Raw genomic sequence first — 11,284 nt, forward strand, 5'->3', positions numbered from 1 at the left:
CATGGACAATCAGGAATTTTAAAACAGATCGGTCTTGGTGAAGAATGCGTTGAGGTTAAGGCACTGATTGATCCCGGATCAACAATATCATTTATTACTGAGAGTTTTTGTGATTCAAAAGATTTGGATGTTAGAAAGTCGCAGAGAAGTTCTCGCTTGGCTAACGGAGATAAACTCGAAAGTGTTGGTTTTTGTGATACACTATTGACAATCCAAAACAAGTTTTAAGCAGTTAAACTCGCTGTGGTAAAATCTCTAATTGGCGATCTGATCATTGGTTTGGACGTGTTATCCCAACATAGCACGGTTTCCCTTCACTTTTGGGGCCAGGAGGACACAGTTGATTTGTGTCCTTGTGGCAACTTTGTCAGAACCCGTATGTTCATTTCCCAAAATGAACACTGAGCCACCAGTTATTTTCGATGATTCTGTCTATTCAGCGAGGCCTATCACTACCAAGTTCAGATGGTGCAAAGATCAGGAGTTCATGAAGACTGAAATTACGCGAACGCTAAAAGAGGGAATAATCGAGCCTTCCACATCCCCTGGAGAGCACAAGCATTTGTTCATCACGGGCATAAAGATCGCATGGTGATAGACTATTGAGAAACAGTCAATAGATTCAGTGATGTGGATGCTTATCCATTCCCCGAAATGGAGGTTTTATTGGACAAGGCCACAAATTACCATTATTTTTCAAAAATCGACCTCAAGGCAGCATACCATCAGGTTCCGCTGAAGGAAGGTGACAGAAAGTATACAGCCTTCGAAGTAAACAGCAAGTTGTACCAGTTTACAAGATTACCTTTGGCTTGACCAACGCAGTACCCTGCTTTCAGCACACAATGGATGACTTTGTTGAGAAGCATAACCTTACTGGAGCTCACCCATTTCTGAATGACGTCATTGTTGGAGGTCGTACGAAAGATGAGCATGAAAGAAATCTGAAGAAAGTTCTGGATGCGGTCAAAGCCGACCAATTAATTAACACTGAATTACAAAAAGTGCTCCTTTTGACTGCGCACTGTTGCCATGCTGGGGCATATTATCTCGGCGGGAAGGAAACGGCCTGACTCTGATCGAATTCAAACTCTTGAAAATTTTCCGATTCCGGAAGAACAGAACGCTTTGAAGCGGTTGATTGGCTTTTTCGCGTATTATTCAAAATGGATTCATCGATATTCGGATAAAATACAGCCTTTACTGTCTGCGTCACAGCAGTGTGCGTTTCCACTACCGGTTGTTCCCAGAATCAAGGAGCTGAAACAGGAGATAATATATTCGTCACTGTCATTGCCAGTGCCTGACAAAGGATCTCTCATCATGGTGACTGATGCCTCAGCGTCGGCTATTGGATGCGCTATCACACAACTGGGCGACCAACAGCATTTTTCTTTCGAAGCTTATCCAAGTCCGAAAAAGTCTACTCGTCCGTGGAGAAAGAAACCCTAGCCATAGTAGAGTTCTTTCGGAAGTATGACAATTTACTGAAGCCTTATCGGGTTCTGGTTAAGACTGATATGCGCAGGGTTGCTTTCATAGTTGCTGATAATAAATCCATAGTCAAAATTGAGAAACTCATGCGATGGAGACTTAAACTTGCCGAGTTTCGATATAATATCTCATATAATTCGCGCTTAGATAATGTGGGGGCCGATGCGCTGTCACGGATTGTGGCTATTGGCTCTTTTCCAAGAATATCAAAGCTACTCGATTTACACTGTAATTTAGCGTGCCCCGGAATTACACGAATGTGGAATTATGTACGCAGACAAAATTTGCCGTTTTCACTTGAAGACATCAAGACTCTTAATAAGAGCTGAGAAGCTTGTTGCGTAACCATACCGCGTTTCGTTAAGTCCACGAATGAAAAATTGATTTCAGCTCTAAACCATTCGAACACCTTGCTCTCGATTTAATGGGAACTAAACCGCCGTCTCCGGGCACTGGTAACTGCTTCTTACTTACCGTTACTGAGGAATACAGCAGATTGCCGTTTGCATTCCCGCTTCGATCGATCATATCGACAACTGTTATTTCACGCCTTCGTCTTCTTTTCAGCGCTTTTGGTTATCCGTCTTTTATCCACATTGATCGAGGCAAACAGTTTCGTTCAAATGAGTTCCAGCAATCTTGACAAGAAAACGGGATTGCTCAGTCACAAACTAGGCCCTATCACCCAGTACGGAACGGTCTGTGTGAAAGAATTAACGGAACGATTTGAAAGGCCGTTTCTTGTCTTCTAGAATCTCGAAATTTACCCGCCAGTCACTGGGAAAGTGTGTTATGCGAAACTTTATCTGCTATTCGTACAATATTGTACACGACGACGAATGAAACCCCTCATGATAGATTGTTCCAGTCCCAGCGGAGGGAAGGATTTGGCTATTATATACCAGCGTGGATACGAGCAGGAACCAATGCTCTGTTATGTAACTTTGTGCGAAATAAGTCTGAGCCATTAGTGACGAAAGTGAAAATTATTGGGGTTGTCAGCCATAAAGCGGTATGTATTGAATACGCAGATGGCCGCCGAAGCACTGTGTCAACCTCAGATCTGGCGCCGACGTCAGGTTCTATGAACTTTGATCATGATGAATCCGAGAACCATATTGCAGAGAAACCACCTATTCAAGAAAATTCTATGATTCCGGTGTCTCTCAACACTCAGCTTGTTCACGATGAGGTCTTCGAACCGTCTTCTGATAGTCCAATCACCCGTCCCAGCCACTCTGCCGAAGAAGCGACTCAGGGAAGTCACCTTTTCAACTCACAAATCGCGGATTCTCCTGTTAAACCGACTATGGTGCGCAGCCCTGACGCCAATCCGTCGGGACGCCCATCTCGTCAGCGAAAGGCTCCTGGACACCTGAAGGACTATGTGGTAGACTTCTGAGCAGAGGAGACTGTTGTGTGAATTCAGTTATACATATAAACCTTTCAGTTTGTGACTTCAGTTTGATTCATACTTTGTATGTTTTCAGATTGTTGTCTGAGTAAAGCTTTGACGCTAATGTGTTTTCTTGAGAGTATACTGCAATTTACTCAGACAATTATGAAATTCCAGCCGCCGGAACTGCCAACCAATCGGACATCTGAACAATGGTCATGGTTGAAAAAAATTTTCACTGACGAACTGGTCATCAACAAGATTTGAGAAGACGCGCATCATTTGACGTTCCTACGATCTTACGCGGGGCCTGAATTATTCTCTATACTAGATGGGGCGACATCATTTACAAACGGTTTGGCAAAACTTGATAGACAATTCCAGAAACCTACCCGGGTTATGTATGCAGGTCATCATTTACTGTCATGTAAGCAACGAGATGATGAATCTGAATTCAGTTTCTTCAAGAGATTGCAATTACTGGTTGAAAATGCAAACGTAGCGACCTTACGATCCAAGAGCACAAGGACATGTTATGACTTGACGCTAACTTGTTTTCCTGGGAGTATATTACAAGTAGTTATTGTGGTAGTGGTAGAACTGGTAGAAGTAGTAGCAGTTGAGACTTTAAGTTTGTTTCCCGGGGTTTAAATTTGTGCCCTTTTGTCAGTCTAGTTTCAGTTGACAAGTTTTTTTGCCAATTTTTACAATTGTCATTTCTGTAAGTTATACGCCAAGAGCATTTGTTTGTTAGGGTTGAATTGAGTCTTGAGCAAGTGCCAGTATGCTTTTATGTTAGTGTGTTTGTTTAATTTGCCTTCAAATTCTTGAATATTTCTTTTTACAACGTTATACAGTTGTGTCGTTCGTTGGAAGAAATTTTCATCGGATTTGACTAAGCGCTTAATTTTCAGATCACCTCTACAGTGATGCCTTGTTCTCTCGTCTTCGAGGGCTTTAAAACTTTTTGAGAATGTAATACTCATTACAAGTAATAGCTAGGAAGAGAAAAAGATCATGCAGTTCGACGTAGTGACAGAGTGTGAGTAGTTTTAGGCTAATGAGACGTTCTTCGTAAGTTTGAGGTGAATTTCCTAGAATCCATTTAGCGGCCATAATCTGCACTTCAATTTTGTACATGCTGGTGTGGTTTTGCAACCATGCTTGTGAGCAGTACGTCAGTATTGAAACAATAGAACCAGTACAGTACAGCAGTTCATTTTGTTTGATATTGAACTGATTGCAGAGACATTTCGTTTTATTTGGAAAAAAAGCACTAGTTGTTTTTTTGCACTCTGTGCTTGGAGTTTCCTTGCCATGAGAGGTTTGATGTAATTATTAAACCACATAATTAACCACATACACAAGTCTTGCATCTAGAAAGGAGGCTTCTTCAGTACAAGACATGCCGATAATATCATGTCTGTTTAATTTTTAATAGCGAATCTTTATTTTAAAAAATGGCACATGCGTCGGGGGGGGGGGTGCAAAAAATATGCACCCACAAAGCTGGGGGCGCAAACAATAATCCCCAAACAATTTGCTTAAACGTCAACATTTATAGAATCACTTTATAAAGACTAGAAAAGTTTGGTCTTATACTGCTAGTAAATTTAAGTTAACATAATAACGTTAAAATATTAGTTCAAATATTAACGTTAAAATATTAATTCAAATAATAATTTTGACTAGTTGAGGAAACATAGGGCAAAAAAACATTTTGTGCATGACAAAACGAAATTTGCAAAACCTCAACAAGAAGGATACTTAAGTTTAGGGCAAATTCGGAATAACCCTAAAAATACAAGAACATGGCCAAAATCGAAAAATCCGGAATAGTAATGTTTTTAAATAAATTGATAGCGGATGTAAATATGAGTTGTAAATAGGATAAATATTGTACATATGGAATTTTATCTTATAACAATTTGTAAAACAGTTTTAACCTGACGATGAACGTAAAGTTCGAAAACGTTTGTTTTAAGTAATTTTATTTTGACAAATCGGTTTCTTTTACAGTAAATGTAAGGTCTAAAAGCTGCACCATTGTCACAAGTTTAGAATTTGATCTTTTTGCAATTTACTTTCTCCTTAAATTTTATTTTTCGTCTTTGCCGATTTCAATTGTAAGTTGCTCTACTTGAGAAATTTCTGATTACTGACTGGTCACTCCATGTAAATTGGCACTTATTTGGGGGGGGGCTGGCCAGAGGCAACTCTTCTCATGCATGTGCCCAATTTTAAGGCTAGAATGGCACCGCCGTCCATTCAGCACGGCATTCCTGCATCAATAGTTGGCAGCAGCAGCGTTGGCAATGCCCCAGCTGTTGAGCAGTTTCTCTACCGAGTGTTCTCCCCACCAGCTAGCTACCAGTGTGACTCGGTTGAAAATGTTTCCAAGAAGCGCCTCACTCTTGAAACGCTCGAAGGTTATATAGACAAAAGTATGAAAACCAATGTGAGTCAGCTTGAAAACGAGCACACTTCTGAGGAAGACAATGAAGGCAGAATATGCGGCAATAGTGATCAGTCGGTGTTGTTAGATCGAAAGCTGACTCATGGAAACTTCTTTTTTGAGCATGACCAGCTCGGTGTCACGAGTTTATCCAATTTCTCAACAATTACAGCGAATGCTTGTGTTTTCAAAGGTAAATGGGTGTATGAAGTTATGCTAGGGTCAAAAGGATTGATGCAGATTGGTTGGAGTACTACCAAGTGTGTGTTCTCACCCCAAGAGGGCGTTGGAGATACTCCCAATTCTTATGCTTACGATGGCAATCGAACTCGGAAATGGAACATGAATACCCAAAAGTACGGCGAATCATGGAGTTCTGGAGACGTAATTTCCTGTACTATCGATTGCGACGAGGGTTTAATTGGGTTCTACCGTAATGGCAAAAATTTGGGAGTCGCTTACGATAATATTACCTTGGGTCCAGGTTTTGCATACCTGCCAGCGATATCGTTGTCCGTTCATGAATCAGTGAGGTTGAATTTTGGATCGAGTCCGCTGAAGTATCCGATCGAAGGCTTTAGACCAATGCAGGTAAGTTTCCGCTCAGTAAAACCAGATTATCTCATGTATATTAATCTTAAGTCTGAAAATTATTGATTGCTCGCGAACGATGTTTGAGCTAATATCTTAAACGTGTCTTTTCACGACTTGTCCATTTGGCTCAATTTTTTGCCTTGTTATTCTAATTTTGTCTTTTATAGCTGTAAGCTGAGCGGAGCTATATTGCGGTACTCTTGGTTTTTTACAATTCAAAGAAATTTTGTCAGTCTAGTTTCAGTTGACAAGTTTTTTTGCCAATTTTTACAATTGTCATTTCTGTAAGTTATACGCCAAGAGCATTTGTTTGTTAGGGTTGAATTGAGTCTTGAGCAAGTGCCAGTATGCTTTTATGTTAGTGTGTTTGTTTAATTTGCCTTCAAATTCTTGAATATTTCTTTTTACAACGTTATACAGTTGTGTCGTTCGTTGGAAGAAATTTTCATCGGATTTGACTAAGCGCTTAATTTTCAGATCACCTCTACAGTGATGCCTTGTTCTCTCGTCTTCGAGGGCTTTAAAACTTTTTGAGAGTGTAATACTCATTACAAGTAATAGCTAGGAAGAGAAAAAGATCATGCAGTTCGACGTAGTGACAGAGTGTGAGTAGTTTTAGGCTAATGAGACGTTCTTCGTAAGTTTGAGGTGAATTTCCTAGAATCCATTTAGCGGCCATAATCTGCACTTCAATTTTGTACATGCTGGTGTGGTTTTGCAACCATGCTTGTGAGCAGTACGTCAGTATTGAAACAATAGAACCAGTACAGTACAGCAGTTCATTTTGTTTGATATTGAACTGATTGCAGAGACATTTCGTTTTATTTGGAAAAAAAGCACTAGTTGTTTTTTTGCACTCTGTGCTTGGAGTTTCCTTGCCATGAGAGGTTTGATGTAATTATTAAACCACATAATTAACCACATACACAAGTCTTGCATCTAGAAAGGAGGCTTCTTCAGTACAAGACATGCCGATAATATCATGTCTGTTTATAATTTTTAATAGCGAATCTTTATTTTAAAAAATGGCACATGCGTCGGGGGGGGGGGGGGGGGTGCAAAAAATATGCACCCACAAAGCTGGGGGCGCAAACAATAATCCCCAAACAATTTGCTTAAACGTCAACATTTATAGAATCACTTTATAAAGACTAGAAAAGTTTGGTCTTATACTGCTAGTAAATTTAAGTTAACATAATAACGTTAAAATATTAGTTCAAATATTAACGTTAAAATATTAATTCAAATAATAATTTTGACTAGTTGAGGAAACATAGGGCAAAAAAACATTTTGTGCATGACAAAACGAAATTTGCAAAACCTCAACAAGAAGGATACTTAAGTTTAGGGCAAATTCGGAATAACCCTAAAAATACAAGAACATGGCCAAAATCGAAAAATCCGGAATAGTAATGTTTTTAAATAAATTGATAGCGGATGTAAATATGAGTTGTAAATAGGATAAATATTGTACATATGGAATTTTATCTTATAACAATTTGTAAAACAGTTTTAACCTGACGATGAACTTAGAGTTCGAAAACTTTTGTTTTAAGTAATTTTAATTTGACAAATCGGTTTCTTTTACATTATTTACTTTGTCAAATATTTTGAAATCAAGGCCTAAAGAAGGGCTAATTGCAAAATACTTTGAGAAGTTTTCAGTGTTTTAGTGTTTTAGCGAGTATGAATTTTATAGATTTACAGAGATGGTGCAAATTCTGGCTGCATGTTCGCTTCTAAATAGTCTCCCATATTCAAGCAAAAAACAGTTTTTAGGGAAAATTACATCGGTTCCCGGACTCTCCTTCAACAGAAATTCCAAAGACTGGGTCAAAAACGCAAGGAATCTTCTTCAGAAGGGTCACCTGAGCAAGCGGAAAGACTTGGTAGTGTGGCACGACATGATAAATAACACAATCTCACATCACATTTCAAACAACTACCAACCCCGCAGCGTGCTGGAGTTGACACCGTTTCTTAGAACGAACAGAGACCGCTTCAGTGCGATTGTTTACCGTCAACGTATAGGCACAGAGGATATTTTTGAGGAGCTGCTGAAGTCTGAGGTACTGGCGCTAAGCGTAACCAAGCACCTGATTTCGAAGAGAAAGTGGAAGACGCAGCCAGGAAAGTATTCCCAGCTGCATCAGGAGGCTGGGTTGGAGATTAGGACCCTGGAGACAGTATTACGCCATCAGTACAATTTAAGAGGGCTGCTCAAGAAAGGAAAAGGCAAGAACTGGGGCAAAAGGCAGAGGAAAGCGAGAGCCAAGGCAAAGATGGTGCAACAGACACACACTGAGGAGGAACTCCTGAACAATCGGGTTTCATTGCCCCCTGTCCTTGAGCTTCTTTGAGGTATGTGGTTAATGCTAGCAAAGACGTGGCTCAGGTATATTTTGAAAAGATCAAAATGTTACAAATTTTATCTTGATTACTTGAAAACCCTAAATAAGGTCACTAGCTGCAATTACGGACTTGACTTTTTAAAAGAATGCCTTAACAATGATATGATTTCGGATTTTTTGAGGTTTCGCGCTCCTAAAAAAGAAATTTTTTCTAAACAAGCGTTGCACAGTTTTCAATTAAAGCTCTTGAAACAGGAAATAAACCGTGCGGAGAAAAGCCGTAAAGTGTTAAGGGAAAAACTTGAGTCAGATAGCAGTAATATTATGGAGAACGTGAGACCAGAACTGATGAATCCGTTGTTGGCAGCATTAGGCGTGAAATGAGGAACCACTCCGCAATGGTTAAAAATATTAATTCAAATGATAATTTTGACTAGTTGAGGAAACATAGGGCAAAAAACATTTTGTGCTTGACAAAACGAAATTTACAGAACCTCCACAAGAGGGATATTTATGTTTAGGGCACTTATTGGAAAACTTGATAAACTGTCAGATAGACAGGATAGACCACTGCGGAATGGCTCCCATAGTAATGTTGTGATAATGGATGGCCGTGAACTTCCAAAGTTTGTACTTGACATCTTATCATTTGGACCTAAACACCATGTGAGGGACAAGTTTGTTGAGGTGCACTTCCTTGCAGACGTAGACCCACTTGTAAGGGAGTTACGCGAGAATAAAACCGAGGGTGAGAAGCTTTGTGTAATTGACCGTCCGCAAAATGGTATGCAAAAAATGTACGCAAAAACCCAATGGATAGAGGGGTCAAAAAGATGCATGATTACCTAAAAGCCAATGATTTGCTGGCGGAACCATTTGATAAAGGCTGCGGTTTCTGTGTGATGAAGAAGTCAACGTACATGGAAAAACTTGATGAGGTGCTGAACTCAGATCAGTTCCAAAAAATCAATGATCAAAAGATGATCGTGTGATCAAAAATGAAAAATAGATCAATAACAGCCTGCAACAATTAATGAAGCAAGGGAAAATTAGTGACAAAATTTATCAAAGACTCAGGTCAACAGTTTCACAACCAGCGAGGCTTTATGGTCTGGCAAAATTACATAAAAAAGATAATCTCCGACCTGCTCTTTCGATGCCTGGTAGCATCTACGGAAACTTAAACAGATTTCTGACACCATTTTTCCAGAAACTACCGCGCAAACATTGAAACCAACACGCAAGAGGCTTGAAAGACCTTAGAGTCTCTCTTTCTTGAAGATGACGAGCAGATAGTATCTCTTGACGTAAAAAGTGTGTAGACCAACGTTCCGGTTGGAGAGGCTATAGAAATTGCTCTAAGAGAACTCTATTCAAGCAACGTAGCTCCAGATATCCCAAGATCCGTCATAAAAAATTTGCTAAAGCTTGCGGTGACGAATGTTCGTTTCAATGTGATGGCATTTGGTATGTACAATCAGATGTTCTGGCTATGAGTGCATCACTGGCTGTAATACTAGCAAACGTGTGGATGAAATCGTTTGAGGCATCACTGCAAAAACCAGAGCTCAATGAAAACATTTCCAGATCCGACCAAAACCGGAAGTGCAAAGACTTTAATCTGAGAGTGACTTTCCCAGGAAGAGGAGTAAAATGTGAGTCATGCAAAAACTGGTTTCACGGAAGATGCCAAAGGATATCGAATGAGGAATACGCCAACATGCAGGATGATGTTTGCATTTGTACTTATTGTAACAACCAACAGATAGTGGGGCGTTATGAGGAGATGAAATTGTTTAAAAGATATGTGGATGTTATTATATGCACGGCTCGTGGTGACCCGGACGAGTATTTAAATATTGCAAATTCTTTACACAACAACCTGCAATTTACCTTAGAAAGTTAACATGGAAGGGAATTTGGCTTTTTCTTGACATTAACGTAAATGTGAGCAGCAAAAGTAATATCACCTATCACAGGTATCAAAAACCAACTGACTATGGAATAATACTGAATTTTCGCAGCTTTGCACCGCTTCAGCATAAGAAAAATGTGATTCAAGGGACGGTTCATAGGGTTTTTAATGCAACCTCTAATTGATTGGCATTCGATCAGGCTCTCGAAAAGAACAAAACTTGCTGGACCAAAAATCAATATGCAGAAGATTGGTCTTCAAAAATAGTGAACCAGACTCTAGAAAAGATAATAAGTGGCGGTAAAGACCAATTGAGAACAACACCAAAAGAGCAGCAAAAAAGCAAGACTAGATCCTATGATAAGCCAACTATTTTTCTACAATACAGAGGCAACCTTACTCAAAACTTTGCAAGCAAATTGAAGAACTTATGCGAATTGCAAGTGGTTTTTACAACGCGGAAATTAAGATCATGCCCCCCCACCCTGAAATCATCTTTAGATAGAGACCTGAAATCCCACGTGGTATATGAGATTAAAGCTAATGGATGCGGATCCATCTATGTTGGGCAAACAAGCCAGCATGTTACCACAAGGATAACAGAACATCAAAAGAAGGATTCACAGGTGGGTCAACATCTGGTTGAATGTCGTGGTGCCACGAATGACATTGAATGGAAAATTCTGGACGCCTGTCGGACGGTAGAAAAACTAATGATTATCGAAGCTATATACATCAGCAAGCTGAAGCCGGCACTGAACACACGCGATGAATATAGGGGGCGGGAGCTCAGGTTAAAATATTAGTTCAAATTATAATTTTGACTAGATGAGGAAACATAGGGCAAAAAACATGTGCAAGAGAAAACGAAATTTGCAAAACCTCCACAAGAGGGATACTTAAGTTTAGGGCAAATTCGGAATAACCCTAAAAATACAAGAACATGGGCAAAATCGAAAAATCCGGAATAGGAATGTTTTTAAATAAATTGATAACGGATGTAAATATGAGTTGTAAATAGGCTAAATATTGTACATATGGAAAAATTTTCGATTGAATTTTTTAGAATTGTTCCCAGA

The 11,284-nt window shown here is 39.5% G+C and overlaps 3 protein-coding genes across 3 annotated transcripts in view; 1 reads left to right on the forward strand and 2 right to left on the reverse strand.

The window, feature by feature from the left end:
* The window catches only part of LOC142352304 (uncharacterized), a 317,257-nt gene that overhangs the window by 139,847 nt on the left and 166,126 nt on the right, over positions 1 to 11,284 (reverse strand). The gene's annotated exons all lie outside the window — the stretch shown is intronic.
* LOC142351517 (uncharacterized) overlaps positions 1 to 11,284 on the reverse strand; it is a 225,337-nt gene that overhangs the window by 120,504 nt on the left and 93,549 nt on the right. The gene's annotated exons all lie outside the window — the stretch shown is intronic.
* On the forward strand, positions 5,118 to 8,299 carry LOC142352062 (E3 ubiquitin-protein ligase RNF123-like). The gene is made up of 2 exons (XM_075404417.1): positions 5,118 to 5,936; positions 7,799 to 8,299. Exons 1-2 carry the CDS (start codon positions 5,142 to 5,144, stop codon positions 8,297 to 8,299), a joined length of 1,296 nt encoding a protein of 431 aa, XP_075260532.1. The 5' UTR covers positions 5,118 to 5,141.

This window comes from Convolutriloba macropyga, chromosome 13 (genome assembly GCF_964194025.1).
Source record: "Convolutriloba macropyga chromosome 13, txConMacr16.3, whole genome shotgun sequence".
Classification (NCBI taxonomy): domain Eukaryota; kingdom Metazoa; phylum Xenacoelomorpha; order Acoela; family Convolutidae; genus Convolutriloba; species Convolutriloba macropyga.